This window comes from Neofelis nebulosa, chromosome 13, assembly GCF_028018385.1.
Source record: "Neofelis nebulosa isolate mNeoNeb1 chromosome 13, mNeoNeb1.pri, whole genome shotgun sequence".
Lineage (NCBI taxonomy): Eukaryota > Metazoa > Chordata > Mammalia > Carnivora > Felidae > Neofelis > Neofelis nebulosa.
In genome coordinates this window covers 34,087,769-34,114,661 of record NC_080794.1, presented here as the reverse complement: position 1 = coordinate 34,114,661, position 26,893 = coordinate 34,087,769, and the positions used below count along the sequence as shown (strand labels likewise).

General features: G+C 39.1%; 1 protein-coding gene and 1 long non-coding RNA gene across 9 annotated transcripts in view; both read left to right on the top strand.

Annotated features, from left to right (window-relative positions):
* The first annotated feature begins 2,310 nt into the window (after window positions 1–2,310).
* Window positions 2,311–26,893, top strand: part of RUFY2 (RUN and FYVE domain containing 2) — a 51,655-nt gene continuing 27,072 nt past the window's right edge. For 2 of the 8 annotated variants that reach the window (XM_058696510.1, XM_058696509.1), the window contains exons 1-11: window positions 2,680–3,105; window positions 4,575–4,748; window positions 8,971–9,088; window positions 11,720–11,821; window positions 13,590–13,713; window positions 13,908–13,969; window positions 15,430–15,495; window positions 19,482–19,551; window positions 21,992–22,093; window positions 22,234–22,350; window positions 26,179–26,346. In XM_058696510.1, coding sequence (XP_058552493.1) covers window positions 2,901–3,105; window positions 4,575–4,748; window positions 8,971–9,088; window positions 11,720–11,821; window positions 13,590–13,713; window positions 13,908–13,969; window positions 15,430–15,495; window positions 19,482–19,551; window positions 21,992–22,093; window positions 22,234–22,350; window positions 26,179–26,346 — 1,308 coding nt within the window. In that variant the 5' untranslated portion in view covers window positions 2,680–2,900. The other 6 variants (XM_058696504.1, XM_058696503.1, XM_058696502.1 and 3 more) reach the window with 6 other exon arrangements.
* LOC131492747 (uncharacterized) lies at window positions 4,756–7,483 on the top strand. Its single transcript, XR_009252270.1, has 2 exons — window positions 4,756–6,861; window positions 7,102–7,483. It is a non-coding gene; the product is annotated as an uncharacterized LOC131492747 (long non-coding RNA).

Sequence of the window (26,893 nt, the reverse complement as noted above, 5' to 3'; positions counted from 1 at the left end):
TTATATGCTTTCTCAAATGCACTTAGAATACAAATACTTCCTTCTTTACCCATCACTTGGAGAGAAGAAAAATGAACAAGTCAGTCATATTTCAATATTTAATAGCAAGATAGAAGGGGTTAGACTTGTAATGAGTTTTAGACTCCTTGGAACACTAAAAACTTCCTGTATTTTGATATATGAAAATCAAGCCAATTTGTATTGGCTCAAATTCTGGTTCTGTCCCTTAGTTCGCTGAATAGAGAGGCAAGCTATTTAACCTTTCAGAGTTTAGTTTCATCTGCAAAATGGAGCTAATTCTATCCTCATAGAGTGGTTTTGAAAATGAAAAAGACTCTGGCCTAGGAACTGATGTATAATTACATGCTCACTAATAATAGAGGGGGCATGGAAGATCAGTGGCGAAAGGATAATGGAATAGTTGTCTACACATAAGGAAAAAGTGAAATTTGATCCTGTTTCACACCATTCACTAAAATCAATTCTGGGTGCAACAACAGGCCTAAACATGAAAGATGAAGCTATGTAACTCTTAAAAGAGAGTACCTTCATGACCTTGAGGTGGGGAGGATTTCTTAAGACAGTAAAGAATAAACCATAAATTCAACTACAAGAACAGTAAGAATTTATATTTATCAAAGTCTCTATACAGAGAAAATATTAGAAAATGACAACACATAATTGACACCAAACTAGTATGTAGAATATTAAGTAACATGTACAGGCCAATAAGAAAAAGATAGGGCAAAAGAAAAATTGGCTAAAGACCTGAACAGTTTCTTTGCAAAGGAGAAACTCCAAATATTAAACATGGGGGAAGTGCTCAGTATCATCAGTAAAATAATGAGATACATACAAAATAGACCCATCATACAATCACTTACCTAGAAAATTGGCCAGAAAAGAAATTCTCACAATTCTAAGCATTAGAACGAACATAGAGCAACAGAAAAACCAAACTGCTGATACATTTTGAGAAAAGTTTTAAAAAGTTTGTCAGTAAATTTTTTTTAATGTTTATTTATGTTTTGAGAGACCTAGAGCACGAGTGGGGGAGGAGCAGAGAGGGAGGAAGACACAGAATCCAAAGCAGGCTCCAGGTTCTGAGCTGTCAGCACACAGCCTGATGCGGAGCTCAATCCCATGAACCGTGAGATCGTGACCTCAGCCAAAGTCAGAAGCTTAACTGAGCCATCCAGGTGCCCCAGTAAATTTTTTTTTAATTTTTTATGCTTATTTATTTTTGAGAGAGTACGTACACATACACGAGTGGGTTAGGGAGAGAGAGAATCTCAAGTGGGCTCTGCGCTGACAGCAGAGGTGGAGCTTGAACTCACAAACCCCGAGATCATGACCTGAGCCAAAATCAAGAGTCGGATGCTTAACTAACTGAGCCACCCAGACTCCCCAAGTTTGTCATTAAATAAAAGGAAAGGCATACCTTATTTATTTTGAGAGAGTGTGTGCAGAGCGGGGCTCAAACTCACCAGCCATACTCATAAACTGTGAAATCATGACCTGAGCCAAAATCAAGAGTCAGATGCTTAACCAGCTGAGCCACCTATGCGCCCCTATTCTTTTTTAAATTTTTTAAAATTTTTTTTTTAATGTTTATTTATTTTTGAGACAGAGAGAGACAGAGCATGAACGGGGGAGGGGCAGAGAGAGAGGGGGAGACACAGAATCGGAAGCAGGCTCCAGGCTCTGAGCGATCAGGATAGATCCCGATGCGGGGCTTGGACTCGCAAACAGTGAAATCATGACCAGAGTCAAGGTCGGATACCTAACCGACTGAGCCACCCAGGTGCCCCTTTAAATGAGAAACAGGTAGCTTTATCTCTATACCTCTGTCCCTTGATTAGTGTGGCCCTTCCCCCTGCCGGTGTATTTACTAGTTTAAAAGTCGTTTTGGGGCTGCTTAGTTGCAGCAGATTTCTGCCTACTGTTAACTGCTTCAGATTTTCTTTTTTTTTTTTTTTTAAATGTTTATTTATTTTTGAGAGAGAGAGTGAGACAGAGTGTGAGTGGGGGAGGGCCAGAGAGAGGGAGACACAGAATCGGAAGCAGGCTCCAGGCTCTGAGCTGTCAGCACAGAGCCCGACGTGGGGCTCGAACTCATGGACAGTGAGATCATGACCTGAGCTGAAGTCGGACGCCCAACCGACTGAGCCACCCAGGTGCCCCTGCTTCAGATTTTCTAAATTCTTCTGCTCCCCTAAGAGTTTGAGAAGAGTGAAGGGAAGCGGTCAGGTGTGTCAGATGAACCCCGCCCCCGTGTGGATGAAAACGTTTGCACGTGGCTCGCACCCTTTGGCAAAGCGGCCCCAGCGCGCCAGCGAAGCCCCCGGGTGAGAGACTGGTGGTCCGGCCGGTGACCAGCCTCAGGCTCCTCACACGCGAGGTCACCTTCACGCTCCTCTCCCTTCTCCTTCCGGTCCGACTGGACGCGAGGAGGCCTGGCAAGGGCGGGTTTCTCTCCCGCCGGTTGCAGGCCCCGCGGCCCCCCACTCGCGGCGCCGCGGGACCGCCCGGGCGTCCTCCCGCCGCCGGGAGCGCTGTGGGCCGCGGCAGGCCTGGTGGCAGACGCCGTGGCGGCCGCCGCGCGCCTGAAGGAATCTGCTGGCGGGGCCCAGGGCGTCCCCGCCCGAGACCGCGCCGCCGTCGCCGCCATGGGTAAGGGGAGCGGACCGAGAGCGGACCCTGGGCTCTCCGTCCTAGGACGCGGCCGGGCGAGGAGGACCCGTGGTGATAGGCACCGAAGCCTCGGGTCGCCACTGGGGCCCGAGTCCGGGCCTGGACCAGGGCGGGGGCAGCCGGGGACTCGGGGGTGCCGGGGATCGCCATGGCAACGCGCGGCCGCCCCTTGTTGCCTCCCGACCCCGCCCGGGTTCTAGGGCCTAATGGCCGAGGGCTCCTTGTCTGACGACTTCCAAGGGGCGAAGCCAGGGTCGGCCAGGGGGCCGCTCCCGGGTCGGTGGAACAGCCGCGGACGGGCGATGACTTTTCAGGTTTGGGGGTGGCGGAGGGAAGACGCGTCTCAGGTTTTGGCTTGGGTGCCCGACGCCAAGGGCGGGAGAGGTGCAGCGATGCCGCGCAGGACCCCGGGTGAGCCCTCCGTGGGGAACCTGGGGCGCCCCGAGCCCTTTGGGCAGCCTTACTGCAGGGAGGCAGGGAGGGGACTCTGGGCCCGGGCGAGATGAGGGGACTGGCCCTTGGCCTTGCTGGGGCTGCGAAGAGCCGGACACATCTTCGAGCCCGGGCGGGGCGCGGTCGGCGTGTAAACGCTCCCGGGCGAGGAAGCTGCGGGCGCGGAGCGTGGACCTGCCTCGGAGCAGCTGTAAAGGCGCCTTTTGTCTGCTTGTCCCTTCACAAGTTACGGATCGTGATCCACACTGTTAAGAAAAATGAGAATTGGTACAGATTATGAAACATCAAGTGGTTTCCGAAAAATGAGGGAATCATACCACGATGCAGATTTGAAGGAATGATGTGTGTGCAGATTTTCCACCAGTTAGCTTGGTCATAGCTGTTGTGGGTGTTTGCATTTTTAGTTGCTTAGAATTCTGACTCAGGTTTCACCCTTAGCTCAGAACTTGAATACTGGATCATTGGAAACCCTGGACTTTTGTTCAAAAGAGGAGGAACGGACACTTGGTTCACTTGGACTAGTAGATTTGCCAGAGATTATGAAAGGTTATACTAAGTGCTTTCATTTTTCTGCACTTCATTTTGTCATCTGTGTTGGCTGTAAATATTCCTGCCTGTCACAACAGTGGTGAGAATAGGGGGAAACATCTGAATTTCTAAATTAAGAATAAAATTTGTGGGGAAGAAAAAGAGTTTTGTGATATGAAAATATCAATTAAAAATCAGTTTTTTTTTTTTAAATGTATCTGTTAACTTAGTTTTTGACTGAATCAGCTGTGTGGAAGGGCAGGAAACTTAAATGTGAAATAAGGACTCTGCTTTTATTTCCTCTGGGAAAATAAAGGAGTCATGAAATACAGAACTACAGTAGCAATGAAAAAACAAGATGGAAAGAGGGCTAAAATGAAAGAATTGAATGGCTTTGCCTGTATCCCCTTATTTGTCCAGTTGTTTTTATTTACCTGTCATATTTATAGATGATACTGTAATTTTAAAATTGTAATTGCCTTTTATTGCCAGTTCTGAACATTTTTTGCCTTGAGATTCATCCTTGGACTACTGCTGTCCACCTTTTGCATGAGACTCTTAAATATGTTATTACTCCAATCTTAGCTCCAGAAGTCATTAAAAAAAAAAATCAAAATTCATTCTCCCTGAAGAGGTACCACAAAAAGTAAAATAAATACCAGAAAATAACAAATTTGCACGGTCTTGAGAATAATCCATAAACTGTGTCTTGGGTAGGCATGGTAATGTTCTATGGTGTGTGTGAGAGACAAAAAGAGAAAGTGTGGGTTAGTTAGGGAGACTAATTTGTCAACCAGAGAAAAACAGCATTGTTCATTTTACAGCAGAATGAAAGGGTTTATATGTTTTTCAATGTCATGTCTTGCAAATGATGATGGACTCCTTTCTTGTGCTTTCAGCTACAAAAGACCCCACAGCTGTAGAGAGAGCAAACTTGTTAAACATGGCTAAGTTGAGTATCAAAGGACTCATTGAATCTGCTCTGAGCTTTGGCCGCACTTTGGATTCTGACTATCCCCCCTTGCAACAGTTCTTTGTTGTTATGGAACATTGTCTGAAACATGGTCTTAAAGGTATCATGAGATTAAAAAAAAAAAAAACTAATTTATAATCCCCTTGTTCCATCTTAAACATCCTGGAAAATGTGATATTTGTTGAGGCCATAATTATTGTTACTTTACATTTGAAAAATACTGGGTGGGTTGGTTTTGGGAGAAAACAGCCCACTGCTTTATGTTTTCTTAAATAAGTTGTCTTCGGAAAATGTCTACTTAGGGGCTCCTTGGTGTCTCATTTGGTTAAGCGTCTGACTGTTGGTTTTGGCTCCGGTTCATTAGATCGAGCCCACATTGGAGCCTGTTTGGGAGTCTCTCTCTACCTCTTTCTGGCCCTGCCCTGCTCTGCTCATTCTCTCTCAAAATTAAAAAAAAAAAAAAAAAGATGCCTACTTAGTGTTTTGTAAAAACATTTTCCATTTCCTCCCCCCACCCCCAACATATTCTGAAGTGATTTGTTTTCTAGGGGAATTATAGAGTTATTTAAAAAATTTTAAGCTTAAAACAATGTTAAAATTAAAAAATTAAGCTTAGTGATCCCAATATGAAGTCTTATTACTAGTTTCAGCCCTATTGAACAAATACATTAAAATAGTTGATTGTTGGGGCATCTGGGTGGCTCAGTCGGTTAAGAGTCCCAGTTAGGCTCAGGTCATGATCTTGTGGTAGGTCAGTTCAAGCCCCATGTTGGGCTCTGTGCTGACAGCTCAGAGCCTGGAGCCTGCTTCAGATTCTGTGTCTCCCTCTCTCTCTGCCTCTTCCCCACTCATGCTGTCTCTCTCTCTCAAAAATAGACATTAAAAAATTTTTTTTAAAAAATAGTTGATTGTTGAAATATAAACCTCCTTGGGACCCTGGAAGAGATCTAGAAAGATTTTCTTCTGGATTGGGTTATCGTAGAAATGTGAGTGTTCCCTGGAAATGATGATAATAGTGGATATTGTATTCTTCTACACAGTTGTATTTATTGTTACTTGTGAAATGTTTATATTATATTTAGTTATTTAATATACATTGTGTAATAACTATTCTTTTACTTATTGCATTAACAGTTGTTGGTAGTTTTGGTCTCTACTTCTTTTGATCAGCTGTGTAGGGAGGGGCTCTGTGAGTAAGAGTTTATACCCAAGTGACTATTATAATGCAAAAGAAGCTTGCCTGGTTCCTTGTTGGTATTGTATGAACCTGGTTAAGTTGGGCAGACCTAGAAGTTCTGACTAAGGGGCAGGAAAGTGAGGATCAATGTAAACAGCAAAAGAGCTTTACATAAAATTGAGAAGGAGGCTTGACATCGAAATTTGAGACTCTATGTGATGTTATTAAAGTACTAATTTCTTTTTTTAATTAAAAATTTTTATTGAGATATAATTAACATTATTTTCAGGTATACAACATATGATATTTTTCATTATTTTCAGGTATACAGCATAATATGATATTTTTATGTATTGTGAAATGATCACCACAATATGGTGATATCCATCACCGTACATAGTTACAATTTTTTTCTTTTGATGAACTTTTAATATTTACTCTCTTAGCAACTTTCAAATATATGACAGTATTATTGTAGTCATCATGCTGTACATTACATCCTTATGGCTTACTTATTTTATAACTGGAAGTTTATACCTTTTGACTACCTTTACCCATTTCCTCTGCCTCCACTCTCTGCCTCTGGCAACCACCACTCTGTTCTGGTTTTTATTTTGTTTTTTTTAGATTCCACTTTTTCTTCAATTGAGGATGAAGTAATTTTTTTTAATTTTATTTATTTTGAGAGAGAGTGTGCACACAGGTGCATGCGGTGGGAGGGGCAGAGAGAGAGGGAGAGACAGAGTCCCAGGGCTCCATGCAGGGCTTGATCTCACAAATTGAGATCTTGACCTGAGCTGAAACCAACAGTCGGATGTTCAACCCACTGAGCCACCCAGGTGCTCTGAAAACAAAGTAATTCTTAAAAATTGTGTAAAGAATAGTGAAATCTACTCTTTTTGTACATGAACCAAACAACATAGAAGCACATAGAACAAAAACTGTTTCCTTCATTCTCTTCCTTGTCTATTCCTTGTCATTGTTCTAGCTCTTTTCTGTTTTTTTTTCTTTTACTGTATATAGAATTATGCTATAAGTATTATTCTGTGACTTTTTTTTTTTTTTAATTTTTTTTTTCAACGTTTTTTATTTATTTTTGGGACAGAGAGAGACATAGCATGAACGGGGGAGGGGCAGAGAGAGAGGGAGACACAGAATCGGAAACAGGCTCCAGGCTCTGAGCCATCAGCCCTGAGCCCGACGCGGGGCTCGAACTCACAGACCGCGAGATCGTGACCTGGCTGAAGTCGGACGCTTAACCGACTGCGCCACCCAGGCGCCCCTCTGTGACTTTGTTTTAAAAGATTGGTGATATGGTTTGGAGATCTTTCCATTTACATAGAGATCTTTATCACATTTTTAATGGCTCTATAAAGTTTCATAGTATATGTATACCATAACTTAATTAACTGTCCTCCTCTTAGTGTACCCTTAGGTTGCTTCCAATTTTTTACTATTAATATTGTGTTGCAGCTCCTGGGTGGCTCAGGTGGTTAAGCTTATGACTTTTGATTTTGGCTCAGGTCTCACAGATCTCACAGTTAATGGGTTTGAGCCCCATGTTGGGCTTTGCACTGACATCGTGGAGCCTGCTTGGGACTCTCTCTCCTTCCCTCTCTTTCTGACCCTTCCCCACTTGTATGTTCTCTCTCTCTCTCTCTCTCTCTCTCAAAATAAATAAAGTTAAAAAAAATTATACTGTAAGTACATTGTTGGGTACGTGTGTTTGTATACTTGCTGTCTTTAGGATAGGATTCCTAGGAGTAGAATTACTGGGTCAAAGGATATAGGCAACTGGCCTCTATGAAGGCTTCACTGATTTATCAAACATCATATTTTTTCCTACTCTTAATATTATCAGTCTCTAAATACTTCTTTCAATACATCAAGAAGCCACCAATCTGATCTAACACCTTGAGTTTAAAAAGAATTGTTTTTTTAAATGTTTATTTAGTTTTGAGAGAGAGAGAGTTGGAGCATGAGTGGGGGAGGGGCAGAGAGAGAGAGAGGGAGGCACAGAATCCCAAGCAGGTTCCAGGCTCTGAGCTGACAGCACAGAGCTTGACGCAGGGCTCCAACCCATAAACTGCAAGATCATGACCTGAGCCCATGTCGGACACTTAACCAACTGAGCTACCCAAGGCACTCCTAACATCTTGAGCTTTAATTTGCTTTTCGATAAACTTCTATTTAAAAAAAATAGCAGTGACAAAAACCTTTATTTTCTCCCATGCTGCAGAAATGGAATTTGCAAAATGATGGCCAAATAGTTAAATTTTAAACTCTTCTTTCCTTTTTTTTTTTTTTTTTAATTAATTTATTTTTGAGAGAGAGAGAGGGAGAGGGAGAGAAAGAGAGCAAGCTGGGGAGGGGCAGAGAGAGAGGAAGAGAGAGGATCCCAAGCAGGTTCCACACTGTCAGTGCAGAGCTGTCGTGGAACTGTGAGATCATGATCTGGGCTGAAATCAAGATTCTCATGCTTAACCCACTAAGCCATCCAGGTATACCTAAACTCTTTTCTGAATTTATTTGCCTTTACTTCACAAAATATCAGGAGGCATGTCCTAACAGTCATAGGCTTGTCTTGATGAATCAATGTGAAGCTACTTTGTGCTGATTTTTTCCCCCGAAAGGAAAAATTGCTTATCTTGGTGATTGTCCTTAGTTAGTGCATATGATAATCACCCTTGATCTGCAGGAGATCTGGTCAGTACTAAGAAAGAAATATGTAGTGATTTCATGGTTTTATATTACCCAATTCTCACACCTTTTATATTAAAAGTAAAATAACTACTTGTTTGTCTTTGGTTTATTTAATAAGCTGATAAAGATCACCCTGCTAGGGCTGCCAAACTTCTTTATTTTGGTACTGGTAAAGAATAATCCCAGTTATTTTTTTACTTTAATTACCTGCCTGCATATTTCTCATAGGGAAGAATGGCCAAGATGCATATTTCTGATAAGGAAAAAATATCAGGATCCTGATAAATAGGTTTCTGATCAGTAGGGCTGTGTAGTGATGAGAGGAAAGGTCTTTGAATAATTGTGTATTAAGTTAGAAACGTTGAAACTAAATATTTAAAAGGAAGTTATTACAATTTTATATGTTGAAATTGTATGCATTATATGTACTTTTTTTTTTCAGTAAGAAAATCATTTTTGAGTTATAACAAAACTATCTGGGGCCCCTTGGAACTGGTGGAAAAGCTGTACCCAGAAGCAGAGGAAATAGGAGCCAGTGTCCGGGATTTACCTGGTCTCAAGTAAGTAATCTTATTACTTGTTCATTTCTGACCACAAAAGAATATTTACTGTTCCTTAAAAGTACCTTACACTCTATTATCTTCTCTTAGCTGTAAGTAGCCTTTTTGCATTCTCTCCTAATAAAATTCTATTCTTTCTATATGGCTTAGCTCAAATTTCATTTCCTTTATGAACTTTCTCTTAGCCTCTTCGGTTTTTTTTAAGGTTTATTTTTGAGAGAGAGACAGAGCGCAAGTCGGGGAGGGGCAGAGAGAAAGGGGGAGACACAGAATCCAATGCAGGCTCCAAGCTCTGAGCTGTTAGCACAGAGCCTGATGTGGGGCTCGAACCCACGATCCATGAGATCATGACCTGAACCAAAGTCTGACACTTAACTGAGCCACCCAGGCGCCCCCTGTTTTAGCCCCTTCAGTAAGAACTAACTGCTTTTCCATTTATACCCTATCACTGTATTCACTCCTTTATTCTGTGACTTCAGTTCTGCATTGTATTGCAGGAAACTGTAGGTCCCTTTAAAATAAGATGTGTCAATTATGCATTTCTGTTTCCTGAGTGTTAAGCTAGTTTGCAGGAGTAAGCTAGTCGGCAGCAAGTAACTATTTGCTGAAGCCTGATTTAGGTTAAATCCAGGGCATAGGCTCAGGAGATTTGAATTCTCATATAAGACATTTATATATATGGGACTGGTGCAAATTACTTTTCTTTCTCTGAAAATTGGGATGTATAGCGTCATGTGCCCATTTCACCAAACAAATATATATAATATGTTGTAAACGTTGCATTTTCTGTCAGATTATCAGTGTACTTTCTCTTAGCTTTATAATTGAGAGTTTTACATGTTACAGGGAATATGGTAGTGTTTTCTGGCTGTTAACACAACATCCAAATATTTCCAAGTTGTAGTTAATTGAATGATAAAGTAAATGGCTACTGTTTATTAAGCACTGTATCAGGGTAATAAAATGATTGTTTTCCATGAATTGTCTCATTTAGTGCTTACTTCAGTCTTACAGGGTAGAGATTATTATAATAATTACATAAATGTGAAAAATAAAGGTCAGAGAAGTTATAGTTAATACATGGCAGAATGAGGATTCAAACTCAGTTTTTATTTTTATTCTTATTTATTATCATTATTATTTTTTGTAAGTAATTTCTATACTCAGTGTGGGGCTTGAACTCATGCTGAGATCAAGAGTCACATGCTGTATGAACTGAGCCAGCCCGGTGCCCCTGAAACTCAGGTTTTAGAGTTAAATAGCAAGTGATGTTCACACTTGATGTATCTTATAATGATATATTAAGAAGGATAGTGATTTTTCAGCAAAGATAGAAGAAAAAGGGAATTATAAGTCTCAAAAAGAGAAGTATAAACAGGGGTGCCTGGCTGGCTCTTGATCTTGGGGTTGTGAGTTCATGCCCCACATTGGGTGTAGAGATTATTTAAAAATAAAATCTTAGAAATACACAATTTGGTTATTTTAATATGAAAATACATGTTCATATTGTTTTTAAAAAGCCTAACTCTACAAGAGTAAAAAATGTTTTCTGAAGAATGGTATTCATTAAAATGCTAAACCATGAAAATCTCATTAGCTCTTTGTTGTGAAGATTAGTTTTCCTCCCATAATACCTGCTGAAACATTCTTTGTATAAGAAAACATAAAAGTGTGAATGATATCTTTCTCTTTAAGAAACCATACATATTCTGTAAAATTTGCTTTACTTTTACTAAATGATAGAACTTGGATAAGATGTGTGAGATTGAATTTTTTATGGACAACAGGATAGAGAAACATTTGAAAAATAACAAGCAGCCTGGTGATTTCTCTTTAATTAATTACCAGCTCAGTGCCTTCTTTTTTTTTTTTTTTTAAAGCTCAGTGCCTTCTTTGTTATGATTTTTAAAATTCAGATATGATGTCAGTTACTTTTGTTTTTTAATGTTTATTTTTGAGAGGGAAAGAGCATGTGTGAAGGGGAGGGGCAGAGAAAGAATTTCAAGCAGGCTCCTCACTGTCAGTGCAGAGCTGGATATGAGGCTTGAACTCATGAACCCTGAGATCATGACCTGAGCTGAAATCAAGAATCGGATGCTCAACTGACTGAGCCACCCAGGCATCCCATAATGTCAGTTACTTTTTGAAGGCATTATACTGCCTTATTTGATGCATTTTGTATATTCATCTTTTATTATTATTATTATTATTATTATTATTACTATTTTTTAAGTAACCTCTATGCCCAGTGTGGCTCTTGAACTACTCTTGAACTACCTATACTGATTAAGCCAGCCAGGAGCTCCTTGCATATTCATCTTTAGAGGGTTAGGTCTGTTTGGACAAAATATTTCTTATAGAAATAGCCTCACTATTCAGAGTCCTTTCTTCTAAGGCATAGAATGTTACCTAGATGTCTTGCAGGTGCAGGTTTACCAAAGAGACTTAAATAGCTCCCAGGGATTAGATTGCATGCTCAAAGAGCTAGCTTAAAACTGTAGACACAAAGATGAAACCATGATAAATTGCAGTTTTTATTTATTAATATGTACCTCAACAGAAATAGTATAATAGACTACATATTCTATAAGGGTTGGAGCAGTTTTCTGACCAGTTCGTTTTGCTTTTTAGGACCCCCCTGGGTCGTGCAAGAGCATGGCTTCGATTAGCCCTCATGCAAAAAAAAATGGCTGATTACCTGCGTTGCTTAATTATTCAAAGGGATCTCCTAAGGTTAGTACCATACCATTATATCATGTTCATTTTCATTTTAAAAATTTCATTTATATCCTATTTTCCAAAGAGAATTAAAGATGTGGTACAAAAGGAGACACAAATACAATAAGATGGTATAAAATAAAAGAAGAGCAACGTGAGAGAGAAAATCATGGTAAGGACATAACACGGATCAGGAACTAGCCTAAAAAATGAATACCATAAGCTTTGTTTTGGCTGATAAGCAGGAAATTTATTTATGTGTTATATTTGTAAGTTAGTTTCATTTTTTTTTCTAAATTAGAGTTAATTCTATGAATAAAAATTCGTATTGGGATTTGGAACTTTAATTCAAGAGGTTTCTTTTTACATACTAAACTACTGTTTCACCTGTGTTGTGGGCACTTTTTAAACTGTCAGTTTAAATTGAAGGCCATATATTTAAAAAAAAATTTTTTTTTAATGTTTATTTTTGACAGAGAGAGAGGGAGAGAGAGAATGAGTGGGGGAGGGGCAGAAACAGAAGGAGACAAAGAATCCAAAGCAGGCTCCAGGCTCTGAGCTCTCAGCACAGAGCCCGACGCGGGGCTCGAACCCGTGGACTGCGAGACCATGACCTGAGCCGAAGTCGGATGCTCAACTGACTGAGCCACCCAGGTGCCCCGAAGGCCATATATTTTTAAGCAGACTTTGAAAATTTCAAAGTAAGATAATGAGTTGTCAAAGGGAGCAGCCCATGGCTGTCCCTCCATTTGCACTTCTTCTCTTGGAGTGCCTCTCTAATGTTTTGGAGAATCTGGTCATTTCTTTTTTAATGTTTATTTATTTTGAAAGAGAGAAAGAGACTGTGTATGAGCAGGGGGAGGGGGAGAGAGGGAGGAGAGTGAGAATCCCAAGCAGACTCCACACTGTCAGCATGGAGCCCCGATGTGGAGCTTTATCTCACGAACTGTGAGATCATGACATAAGCCAAAATCAAGAGTTGGATGCTTAACCAACTGAGCTACCCAGGTGCCCCAAATCTGGTCATTTTTGGTTTTACTTATGACTCTGGTTATACATCTTGGTTTTTCCCATTTGTTAAATGAGAATGACCATACTTTAAGCATCAGCAATTTCTCAATAATATTCTGAAGGTCAATGAAAGTGATTAAATACTGTAAATGGGACTTCTTGAGGAAGGCACGAGACCATGGTAATTAGTTCCATGAATACGTAATGTCAAGTCTTAGTTTTTAGATTGTCCTATTTCTTTCACAAGCCCTTTGTTTGAACATTTTTTAGCATATAGATATCCATAAGTATCTTTAGTTGATTATTAAGAACACTTGCAATGTACTTACCAAATGTTGATTTGAACATGGGCTTTGAAATGTTTCATATATCATTACCTACCTTAGTATTTGTCCCAAGACTCTTAATAAATCCTAGGCTTGAAAAGTCAACTCTGACAAGTATTGTAATCAGATCAGTAATAGTCACTATGTCTTCTGAGAGTCACAGACATTCCAGACCTCAGTGATGCCTCTTTTTCTTTTGATATATATTTCTTTGCTTGTCTTTTCTTTCTCTGTCTCAAAATTCTTTTTTCTCTTTTCTCTTTCCCATTCTTTTGCGTTGTCTATATAGACACTAATATTTCAAAATGTTTGTTATTCACATCTAGAAAAGCTGATTTGAAGAGACCTAATTTGTATGGATTTCATGTTTATATTACTGGGCTGAGATTTTAAATTTATGTTTGAAAGAAATTTGTGTTTTAAGCTTTTTATTTTGATTTCCACAGTGAATTTTATGAGTATCATGCACTAATGATGGAAGAAGAAGGAGCAGTGATTGTTGGGCTGCTGGTTGGCCTGAATGTGATAGATGCTAATCTCTGTGTAAAGGGAGAAGATTTAGACTCACAAGTAAGTGAAAGTGACCAAAACCAAATGCAGAGAGTTTTTAGTTTGTGCTGTTCCTCTTGGATCCAGTTTACAACTCTAAATTGTAAACAGTGCTATTAAACATGAAAGGAAACTTAAGAGTGAAATTCAGTTGCATGTTAAATGTACTTCTAGTATTTCTCCCCTTTAAATAAAAATAACATTATTTACTTTAGGTTGGAGTGATTGATTTTTCCATGTATTTAAAGAATGAAGAAGATATTGGAAATAAAGAAAGGTACGATTTTCCTAAGTTATTTCACATGTTGTATTTTCTATGGAGCTCTTTACAAATCACCATGGGGTCCATCTACTGATAATGTAGTTTTTATTTACTTTTTTGTGCATGGTTCCTGCTTTATTTTGTTTTGCTTCCATATAAAAATTTCACAAAGCAAAAATCACTTAGAAGGAGGCTTTAATACGAGCTATGACTTTTGGTCACACCTGTTCTTGAGACCTATTTTAATAATCAGCTGTTTTTTGTGGTAAAAGAGATGAAAACTTATTCACAAGTTTACAAATGCTGGTTCATTTCAAGATCCAGTGTTTAAATTTAAAATACACTCATTACATTACAGCTAAGAGAAAGGATAACTATGTAGCATAATAGCTGTGCTAATTATTGCTACAGTTGGAGTCCTATCACAAATGTTTCAAAATAATATGTACACCTTAAATTTATAGTTATATCAAGTATATTTCAATAAAAAATATACTGATGCAAAAGAAATTCTTTAAAAAAAATTTTTTTTAACATTATATTTATTTTTGAGTCAGAGAGAGAGAATGAGTGGGGGGGAGAGAGAGGGAGACACAGAATCTGAAGCAGACTCTAGGCTCTGAGTTGTCAGCACAGAGCTCCATGTGGGCTCAAACACAGGAACCGTGAGATCATGACCTGAGCCGAAGTTGGACGCTTAACCAACTGAGCCACCCAGGCACCCCGTCTTTTTTTTTTTTTTTTTTTTTTTTTTTAATGTTTATTTTATTTTTGAGAGAGAGAGAGAGAGTGAGAGAGAGAGAGAGAGAGAGAGAGACTGAGACTGGGCATGAGTGGGGGAGGGGCAGAGAGTGAGGAAGACACAGAATCTGAAGCAGGCTCCAGGCTCTGAGCTGTCAGCACAGAGCCTGACAAGGGGCCAGAACTCATGAACTGCCAGATCATGACCTGAGTGGAAGTCAGAGCTTAACTGACTGAGCCTAACAGGAGCCCTGATGCAAAAAGAATTCTTAAATATATTTTTTAATGGTATTGTTAAATAGATTACTTCTTAATACTAGATTTAATAAAGGTTATAAGTAGTACACCGTTTACTGCCTCCTTAATGTAAAAATGTTGAATTTTATTTTAAAAGTAGGATAATGTGGGGTGCCTGGGTAGCTCAGTCTGTTGAGCATCCAACTTAAATGATCTCGGGTTTTGTGGGTTGGAGCCGCATGTTAGGCTCTGTGCTGACGGCTCAGAGCCTGTAGCCTGCTTCAGATTCTGTGTCTCCCTTTCTCTCCGCCCCTCCTCTGCTCACACCTTATCTCTTCAAAAAATTAATAAAAACATTAAAAAAATTTTTAAAAATGAAGGCAAGATAATTTTTTTGCCATTATGTTTTACAACACTTTTAGGTGATGTAGATACTTGTTTGGTCATCCATTGAACACCTTTTCAACTGACACAAAACTACTTTTCCCCATCTTTAGGAATGTTCAAATTGCTGCCATATTAGACCAGAAGAATTATGTTGAAGAATTAAACAGACAACTGAAGTAAGTATTATGGATACTTGAATACTTCGTACATTTGTGACTATTGTCTTAGGGGTTTTTTTCACCCTTTTTAAGTCAGCTTTACCCTATTCCTTCCTACTAAACATCTTTGAGAACGGGTTGAGGGAATAGAGAGTGGAAATTAAGAATACAGAGAAATCTTGGAGATAATTTTCAACAAAAAATGAGAGTCAGATTTTCAAATAGGACCTTGAGAGAATTTAAAGATAGAATTTCTGAAGAGAGGTAAAAAAAAAGGATACAATTTCAGGGGCATCTAGGTGGCTCAGTTGGTTAAGTGTCCCACTCTTTAAAAAAAAAAAAATTAAGTTTATTTATTTATTTTGAGAGAGGGCACACAGGGTGTGGGGAGGAACAGAGAGAGAGAGAGAGAGAGAGAGAGAGAGAGAGAGAGAGAGAGAATCCCAGGCAGACTCTGCAGTATCAGCACAAAGCCCAGTGTGGGGCTCGAATCATGAACTGTGAGATCATGACCTGAGGTGAAATCAAGAGTCAGTCATTCAACCACCCAAGCCACCCAGGCACCCCTAAGTGTCCCACTCTTGATTTTGGTTCAGGTCATGATCTCACAGTTTGTGAGTTTGAGCCCCACATCTGCACTGTCAGTGCATAGCCTGCTTGCGATTTTCTCAAGGGGCACTCTCTCCCCCTTCCCTAGACATGGACAGGCTCACTCTCTTTCTCTCTCTCAAAACAAATAAGTAAACTTAAAAAAAAAAATTCAATTTCAAACTTATCCCTGTACCCTTGAGAAAAAAAGGCTAGATATAGTGGAAGTTTATATCATTTTCATGATTCGAAAATTCATTTTTCCTACTTCAACAAGCTTCATGTGTAAATGTGGCTGTTGCCTCCCATGGTGGAAGTTTTTTCCTTACAGTGTCACCTGGGCATTGAAGCTGTCAGTGAATACTCTGGGAAGAATTTTAGAGATCTGAATGTAAAATAGTATAGTGCAGTTCTGTCTAATAGAAGTATAATGTGAGTTGTTATACAGATAATTTAAAATTCTAGTAACCATATTAAAAGAAACTTGAAATTATTTTAGAACTATATTTTATTCAATCCAGTATATACCCAAAATATTATCATTCAGTATAAAAACTTTTCATGAGATACCTTATATTCTTTTTTTGTATTGTCTTCACAATCCAATGTGTATTTTACACTTAACAACACATTTCATTTTGGACAAAATAGCATAGGTATAGTGAGGGATCTTTGATATGTAGTTAGAAATGGACTGTTCCCATTAATTAAAATGAGTAGCAAAAATGGCAATCTTTGGGTGATGGTATTTTGAATAATTTTTTATACTTTTATGATTTTCTAAGTTTCAGTAAGCATAAAATATAATTAAACATTTTCCCATTAGAAGAAGAAACTAAAGCTGTAATTCTTGCTTTCTCTGTGAAGTTGGATAGGAAAGATCTTCTATTTGTGCCTTTTTTTAAAGGAGTTTTAATGTTCATATGAAATATGTATGTGTGTGTATTTAGTAATTTATATTTCTGAGATTGAGATTATATTTCTAAATGCAACTTTGTATTCCTTATTTATTTAATTTTAAACCTTTATTCCCTTTTGGGAGCAGGTAATGTATTCACATAGTTTAAACTTCAAAAAACACACACAAAAAAAGTCTTCCTTTCACCTGATCAACTACCTGGTTTCCCTTTTCAGGAATAATTAATAAGTTCTTGTGTATGCTTCCAGAGATACTTTATACAAATAGACAAGAATATGAATATATATTCTTAAAGTTCTCACTTTCCTCTCTTTTTTTTTTTTTTTACACATAAAGTAGTATAACTTACACACTATTAATTTTTTTTTTTTTTTTTTTTTTGAAGGAGAGAGAGAGAGGCAGAGCATGAGCGGGGGAGGAGCAGAGAGAAAGGGAGACACAGAATTCGAAGCAGGCTCCAGGCTCTAAACTGTCAGCACAGAGCCCGACACGGGGCTCAAATTCACAAACTGTGAGATCATGACCTGAGCCGAAGTCGGATGCTTAACCGACTGAGCCACCCAGGCGCCCCAACACACTATTCTATACTTCAGTGTTTTTATTCAGTTTATCTTAGAGTCTATTCCATTTGGTTCAGAGAATTTTTCTCACTTTCTTTTAAAATATGTGTATTAAATCATTTACAGCAATACTACTGCCTTATTTTTGTACATTTTATGTATTTAAAAATGTTTCATTGTTTTTCTAATTAGAAAGTTTTTGTATATTTAGAATATTTCAAAAATATAGAAAATAGATATAGAAAAAAATAGAACTCATATTATCCTTCATTCAAAAAAACCGCTGTGAGGATTTATTGTTTTTAAAAGTGCTTTTTTTGCTGCGCCTGGGTGGCTCAGTTGGTTAAGCGTCTGACTTCAGCTCAGGTCATGATCTCATAGTCCGTGAGTCCGAGCCCCACTTCAGGCTCTGTCTCTCTCTCACTCTGTCATTTTTTTTTTAATGTTTATTTTTGAGAGACAGAGATAGTACATGAGCAGGGGAGGGGCAGAGAGAGAAGGAGAGACAGAATCCAAAGCAGGCTCGTGCTGTTCTTGAAAAACTCAAGTTGTTTACCTAAGAATATTATATTTATTTATTTATTTTTAAATGTTTATTTTTGAGACAGAGACAGAGTGTAGTGGGGTAGGGGCAGAGAGAGAGACACACACAGAATCCAAAGCAGGCTCCAGGCTCTGAGCTGTTAGCACAGAGCCTGACGCGGGGCTCGAACTCACAAACCGTGAGATCATAACCTGAGCTGAAGTTGGATGCTTAACCGACTGAGCCACCCAGGTGCCCCAAGAATGATTATATTTAAAAATGATTCGGGGCGCCTGGGTGGCTCAGTCCGTTAAGCGTCCGACTTCAGCTCAGGACATGATCTCACGGTCCGTGAGTTCAAGCCCCTTGTCAGGCTCTGTGCTGACAGCTCAGAACCTGGAGCCTGCTTTGGTTTCTGTGTCTCCCTCCCTTTCTGCCCCTCCCCTGCTCATGCTCTGTCTCTCTCTGTCTCAAAAATAAATAAAAACATTAAAAATGATTCAATATGAACGAAAAAACATTTTTCTTGTTTCACCAGTTAAGCTAAAATACCAACATTTATTTCTGAGGCTGGTATAAAATGTGTTGAAATCTATAGATTTTATTTTAATATATACAGCATATCATGTCTTATTAAAGTTTGAGATGGTAGAATCAAGGCCTTGATAAATAGACTCAATAAAATGTACAATAATGTTCAGTCTCGATCAGTTTAAATAAAAATGCAAAAAACCAAGTTGTTCATGTGGCATAATATGACTTTCAACTATATCTTTGAAAGTCAGGGTGTTTGCTTAGCTGCAGGTTGACCAGGTACCTGATGTATATGTGGTATTCACAGTTCTCAAACTATAGGTGACTTTAGAGGTCTTTAAGTTATTATGAAAGTGGATAGGGGAAACTGAATGAGGTTTGTGTTGGAGACCACTGTGTAAGTGTCATTAAGCCACTTATAAAGTAGATATTTAAAGTTCATCCATTAAAAAATAATTTTGAATTTAGTTTTAACAATGTTTGATGATCTTTGTGTGGAATCCATTTCTAAGTATTATAAGTTAAATGTAAGAAGGACTCTAAGAAGACAACAAAAGTAATGAGCAGCATAAAATGTAATTTTAATAGAAGTGATTCCTTTTCTATAGTCTTTATTGCTGTCCTAGGCAAATGAAGTTATCCAACTTAATGAAATTTCCTACACCCAAAAATTCAGGGCTGTTAACTAACCAGAATTGAAATAAAAACTTAAAAAAAAAAAACAAAAACAAGGAAAAGAAGGATTAGTTAACCTTCAAAAAAAAAAAAAATTCAGGGCAATTGGTACTTGTTAGTCAACACATTAAGTCCAGGATAACATACTTTTTTTGCCTTTGTGAGTTTGTGTGATTTGAATGAGTTTTTTCTTTATTAATTTCAGCAGCACAGTCAGCAGTCTCCATTCAAGAGTTGACTCATTAGAAAAGTCAAATACTAAGCTGATTGAAGAGGTATTGTAATCCAGCCGTGGATAATTGTGTTTCATGGACCTAGTATTTGTGAACCTTTTCCATTTTAAGTATGAATATATTAAGCATGTGCATGCGCACAGGCACATTTTCATCATTATGATGGAGTATTTGCAATATTGTTGTAATTAATGATTAGAAGTTCTAGAGAAATCACATATTCTCAGGCAAATTCTCAGGTGAATCTGTGAGATACTCCTAGAAATTAGCTCCAAAGATGACACTCCTATAAGCTCTTCTATAAATAAATGTGATTCTCATTATAAAATCTGGATGACCTGTATGTAGATAGTGACTCACCTATAGTTTGAAATTCCTGTTAAAATGATACTGTCCTTCTTGTTGTACTATTCAGATTCCTTTTCTTTACAAGCACCACTACATGATCATGTCCACTCTTTCTCCAGCCCTCCCAAGTGTAAAACTCATCCCATATGTTCTGGTTTCCTGCGTTGTCAAAGTGGCTATCTGGTAGTCCCAGACCAGAAATTTATCTCTGCTCTCTTTTTAATACTGTTTGTAAAGTTACTTTAAGATAAGTTCTTTTGTTTTTTAAATCTATCAAATCACAGAGTTACTGCTTTGTATTTTCCGAATTATTTAGGCTAAGAGGATGAAATGTGTTACGAGTGCTATGAACCCTACTTTCTATGTTAATTAAAATTGTTAGTTTAGAAGTGGCCTCATTTTTCCAAATCAGAGAGCACATGATTATTTACATGATCGCAGTTTAGAATGCATCTTTGTTTTGATGGTTTGGGACCATTTGATAGTTTTTTCTTTAAATCATAAGTGTACTGTTTAATCCCTATCACCTGTTTCGCCCTTCCCCCCCCCCCCCCCCCCCCCCCCCGCTCTGGTAACCATCAGTTTGTTCTTTCTATAGTTAAGAGTCTGTTTCTTGATTTCTCTGTTGTTTTTTTTTTCTTTGCTCATTTGTTTCTTAAATTCCACATGAATGAGATCATACTGTATTTGTCTTTCTCTGACTGACTTATTTTGCTTAGCATTATACTCTTGCTCTATCCATCATGTCATTGCAAATTGCAAGATTTCATTCTTTTTTATGACTGAATAATACTCCATTGTATATATTATACCACAACTTTGAAAAAATTTTTTTTTAGTGTTTACTTATTTGAGAGATAGAGAGACAGAGACAGAGCATGAATGGGGGAGAGGCAGAGAGAGAGACAGACACAGAATCTGAAGCAGGCTCCAAGCTCCGAGCTGTCAGCACAGAGCCCAGCGTGGGGCTTCAACTCATAAACTGCAAGATCATGACCTGAGCAGAAGTTGGATGCTTAACTGACTGAGCCACTGAGGCACCCCATATACCACAACTCTTTTATCCATTCATCAGTCAGTGGATACTTGGGCCACCTCCATAGTTTGGCTATTGTAAATAATGCTGCAATAACCATAGGGATGCATGTATCTCTGAATTAGTATTTTTGTATTTTTTCTAGTAAATGCCCGGTAATGTGATTACTAGATGGTAGGGTAGTTCTATTTTAAGTTTTTCAGGAACCTGCATACTATTTTCCCCAGTGGCTGAGCCAGTTTATATTCCTACCAACAGTGCCTGAGGGTTCCTTTTTCTCCACATCCTTGTAAACACCTGTTGTTTCTTGTGTTTTTTATTTTAGCCATTCTTACAGGTGATTTTAGCCATCGTGGTTTTGATTTGCATTTCCGTGATGATCAGTGATGTTGAGCATCTTTTCACATTTGTTGGCCATCAGCACCATTTGATAGATAGATGGGGACCATTAGAGCTGCTCACTAGTTTGTGCCTCTTCTTGGCCTTAGGCGCACTCTAAAGTTCAAGTTATATCCCTGATGAAGTGTTCAGAAATTTATGTGCAAGCCAACATTAGGGGTAGACCCTGCTTTCCTTTCCTGGAATCCCTTTTTTCATTCTAGGCATCAGAGCCAAGCCACTCAGTCATTCATGGTTACCTCTGATGTTGAGAAATGTCTCATATTTGTGATGGTCACTCAGTATTATTCCTGTATTTCAGAGAGTGTCCTATTTGGTTATTGTGAAGGTCTGTATCACATTTTCAGTGATCGCACAGCCTTCTTTCCTTATAGATCTTGTCTTTACACAGATCTTTACAGTCTTATTGTTTCCTGGCACTTTGTATTCAGAAAATATTATAAATCAGATAAGCATAATATGTTTTAACTAACATATTTTGACTAATAAAAGGAAATAGTAGAAATAAGAGTATAATTTTTTTTACTGTTATCTTGGGATAATAGCGTATTTTTCTTATGAAAACTTCTGTACATGTGAGACATTTGACTAGTTTTAGGATTTTATATTTTGTTGTTTATAGCCATGAACATAACCTGTAAAGCAAGTATAAGTAATGGTGTTTAAATTCTTTTTCTTTCCCCGTTTTGTAATTTTTAGTTAGCAATAGCAAAGAATAATATCATTAAACTCCAAGAAGAAAATCATCAATTACGAAGTGAAAATAAATTGATTTTAATGAAAACACAGCAGAACCTAGAGGTAAGTATAGACTGATTGCAAACAGACCATCTTATGTCAGAAATTGCCACTTTGGAGGACTTGTGCATAGACTGGATATTTATTTCTGTGCTGTATTAATAGTAGTGATTAAATAGTAAAAACTTATGTTTTATTTCTAGGTTACCAAAGTAGATGTGGAAACTGAGCTTCAAACATATAAGCATTCTCGGCAGGGGCTTGATGAAATGTACAACGAGGCCAGAAGGCAGCTTCGAGATGAATCTCAGTTAAGACAGGTAGGTATCATTAGCAAAAATAATAATAATCATAATAATTTGCCCTTAAGCAAGTACCATTTAAAATCTCTTCTTTAACCTTATCTTCCTTGGTGTGGGATAGAAATCTCACCAGTTTGCAACTCCCTCAAGTTCTTTTAAGTTCCTACTTTGTCAATTGTTTTTTAAAGTGTTTTTAAATTTTTTTTAAAGTTTATTTATTTTGAGAGATAGAGTGAGCAGGGGAGGGCAGAGAGAGTGGGAGAGAGAGAGAATCCTAAGCAGACTCTGTGCTGATAGTGCAGAACCTGATGTATGGCTTGAACTCATGAACTGTGAGATCGTGACCTGAGCCAAAACCAAGAGTCAGACACTTAACTGACAGAGCCACCCAGGTGCCCCTTTAAAGTGTTTTTAAACTGTGAAATGAGTGGATTGAGTGAAATGAGTAAAACCATATTAAAGTTTTTATTTATTTATTAAAAAGTTTTTTGTTTAATGTTTATTTTTGAGAGAGCATGAGTCGGGGAGAGGCAAAGAGAGAGGGAGACAGAGAATCTGAAGCAGGCTTCTTGGTGAGAGCAAAGCCCGATGTGGGGCTTGAACCCACAAACTGTGAGATCATGACCTGAGCCCAAGTCAGACGCTTAACTAAGCCACCCAGGCGCCGAAAGTTTTATTTATTTATATATTTATATATTTATTTGAGAGAGAGCACCAGTGGGGAGGGGAAAGAGAGAGAAGGAGACAGAATCTCTAGCAGGTTCCACACTGTCCCCACAGAGCCCCATGCAGGGCTCAAACCTATGAACCGTGGGATCATGACGCGAGCTGAAATCAAGAGTCAAGCTTAATGGACTGAGCCACCCAGGCACCCCAGTAAAATTGTGTTTAAAATTAACTTATTTTAGGAGCACCTGGCTGGCTCATTCGGTAGAATGTGCGACTCTTGATCTTGGGGTCATGAGTTCAAGCCCCATGTTTGGCATAGAGGTTACTTTTAAAAAATTAACTTATTTTTTAACCTTTTAAATTGTTCTAGTATCTATAGAAAAATACAAATGTACACCTTAATGGGTAATAACATTAATACCTATGTAATCACCACCCAGGTCAAGAAGAGAGTATGGCCAGCCTTTCTATCCCTTTTGCTATATATCTGTTATGCTATTTATTTATATTAGGAAACTTCTTTTCATTCTGATATAAAATTCTTGAAGAGAAGAAATTAAAACTGTGAGGTGGGATTTTTGAGTTATCTTTGGCCTTCACTTGTACTGACTGCTTTTTTTCTTTGATTAAGGAAAATTAATACTGAATTAATGAGGCATAAAAATACTTAATTCTTGAACTAGTAGAATAATGATAATAGAATCTAGAAAATACTTTCATTTTAGCAAAATATGCAGTTGAAAATATTTGGAATTTTATGTTGTTATAGGACCTGGTTGATTCCCTTTAGTGGGGCTTATACTTCAGAAGAGTACTGTGCATATTGATATATCTGGGGGCTCCAGTATTCGGCGCATAGACATTTATAATTGTTAGCTCTTCCTGATGGATAGACCCTGTAATTATTATATAATGCCCTTCTTCATCTCTTGTTACAGCCTTTAATTTAAAGTCTAGTTTGTCTGATATAAGTATGGCTACTCCAGCTTTCTTTTGGCTTCCAGTAGCATGATAAATAGTTCTCCATCCCCTCACTCTCAATCTAAAGGTGTCCTCAGATCTAAAATGAGTCTCTTGTAGACAGCAAATAGATGGGTCTTGTTTTTTTATCCATTCTGATACCCTATGTCTTTTGGTTGGCGCATTTAACCCATTTACATTCAGTGTTATTATAGAAAGATACGGGTTTGGAGTCATTGTGATGTCTGTATGTTTTATGCTTGTAGTGATGTCTCTGGTACTTTGTCTCACAGGATCCCCCTTAGGATCTCTTGTAGGGCTGGTTTAGTGGTGACAAATTCCTTCAGTTTTTGTTTGTTTGGGAAGACCTTTATCTCTCCTTCTATTCTAAATGACAGACTTGCTGGATAAAGGATTCTCGGCTGCATATTTTTTCTGTTTAGCACACTGAAGATCTCGTGCCAAGCCTTTCTGGCCTGCCAAGTTTCAAAGGAGAGATCAGTCACGAGTCTTATAGGTCTCCCTTTATATGTGAGGGCACGTTTATCCCTTGCTGCTTTCAGAATTTTCTCTTTATCCTTGTATTTTGCCAGTTTCACTATGATATGTCGTGCAGAAGATCGATTCAAGTTACGTCTGAAGGGAGTTCTCTGTGCCTCTTGGATTTCAATGCCTTTTTCCTTCCCCAGTTCAGGGAAGTTCTCAGCTATTATTTCTTCAAGTACCCCTTCAGCACCTTTCCCTCTCTCTTCCTCCTCTGGGATACCAATTATGCGTATATTATTTCTTTTTAGTGTATCACTTAGTTCTCTAATTTTTCCCTCATACTCCTGGATTTTTTTATCTCTCTTTTTCTCAGATTCCTCTTTTTCCATAACTTTATCTTCTAGTTCACCTATTCTCTCCTGTGCCTCTTCAATCCGAGCTGTCGTCGTTTCCATTTTGTTTTGCATTTCGTTTAAAGCGCTTTTCAGCTCCTCGTGACTGTTCCTTAGTCCCTTGATCTCTGTGGCAAGAGATTCTCTGCTGTCCTGTATACTGTTTTCAAGCCCAGCGATTAATTTTATGACTATTATTCTAAATTCACTTTCTGTTATATTATTTAAATCCTTTTTGATCAGTTCATTAGCTGTTGTTATTTCCTGGAGATTCTTCTGAGGGGAATTCTTCCGTTTGGTCATTTTGGATAGTCCCTGGAGTGGTGAGGACCTGCAGGGCACTTCCCCTGTGCTGTGGTGTATAACTGGAGTTGGTGGGCGGGGCCGCAGTCCGACCTGATGTCTGCCCCCAGCCCACTGCTGGGGCCACAGTCAGACTGGTGTGTGCCTTCTCTTCCCCTCTCCTAGGGGCGGGATTCACTGTGGGGTGGCGTGGCCCGTCTGGGCTACTTGCACACTGCCAGACTTGTGCTGGGGATCTGGCGTATTAGCTGGGGTTGGTAGGCAAGGTGCACGGGGGCGGGAGGGGCAGGCTTAGCTCGCTTCTCCTTAGGTAATCCACTTCAGGAGGGGCCCTGTGGCAGCGGGAGGGAGTCAGATCCGCTGCCGGAGGTTTGGCTCTGCAGAAGCACAGAGTTGGGTGTTTGCGTGGAGCGAGCAAGTTCCCTGGCAGGAACTGGTTCTCTTTGGGATTTTGGCTGGGGGATGGGCGGGGGAGATGGCGCTGGCGAGCGCCTTTGTTCCCCGCCAAGCTGAGCTCTGCCGTCCGGGGGCTCAGCAGCTCTCCCTCCCTTTGTCCTCCAGCCTTCCCGCTTTCTGAGCAGAGCTGTTAACTTCTGACCTCCCAGACGCTAAGTCGCGCTTGCTGTCGGAACACAGTCCCTCCGGCCCCTCCGCTTTTGCCCTCCAGACTCGGGGGCTCTGCTTGGCCGGCGAGCCGCCCCTCCGCCCCGGCTCCCTCCCGCCAGTCCGTGGAGCGCGCACCGCCTCGCCGCCCTTCCTACCCTCTTCCGTGGGCCTCTCGTCTGCGCTTGGCTCCGGAGACTCCGTTCTGCTAATCCTCTGGCGGTTTTCTGGGTTCTTTAGGCAGGTGTAGGTGGAATCTAAGTGATCAGCAGGACGCACGGTGAGCCCAGCGTCCTCCTACGCCGCCATCTTCCCTTGGCTCCAGTACTGTGCATATTGAATAGAAAATCTTTTGTGTTCTTATTAACTGTTGTGTATCTGATTTTTGACATCCTGAAGTGGTGTGTGAATTGAATATATATTGAAATTGCAGGATGTGGAGAATGAGCTAGCAGTACAAGTTAGTATGAAACATGAGATTGAACTTGCCATGAAGTTGTTGGAGAAAGATATCCATGAGAAGCAAGATACTCTGATAGGCCTTCGGCAACAACTAGAGGAAGTTAAAGCAATTAACATAGAGATGTATCAAAAGTTGCAGGTAAGGATCATTCTTAAATTCTTGGAATTTCTTGAGTTGAATGGAAATTGAAAATGACTATTTGTATGAAGCATCTGGTTTTTAAAGGGATGAGTCATTTTAACTGTGCCATATTGGTAATCAAAACCAGTGACTTTTTTTCTAAATGGAAGCTTAAGAAATAGAGCAGACTATTTCTTAAGTAAGGTATCAGAGAACAAAAAAATCACCTACCTGATTTCCTTTTAAATGCTGAAAGGTTAAGTATGAAGATTAAATCTTTTGGGAAAATTCACCCTAAATATGCAGGACATTTTTGTGAATTCTTTATACAGTATAGTCCTGAGCAAGATTTAGATTTTTTTAAAAGATTTTATTTTTTTAAGTAATCCCTACACCTGATATGGGGCTCATACCTACAACCCCAAGGTCAGAGTCACATGGTCTACTGACCAGCCAAGGGCCCCAAGAAAGATTTAATTTTAATTGAAATGCTTTCCTACAATAATTGTTACAAATTCTCTCATAAAGGGACATCACTGTTTAAGTAGTTTGGTGCCAAAAGCTC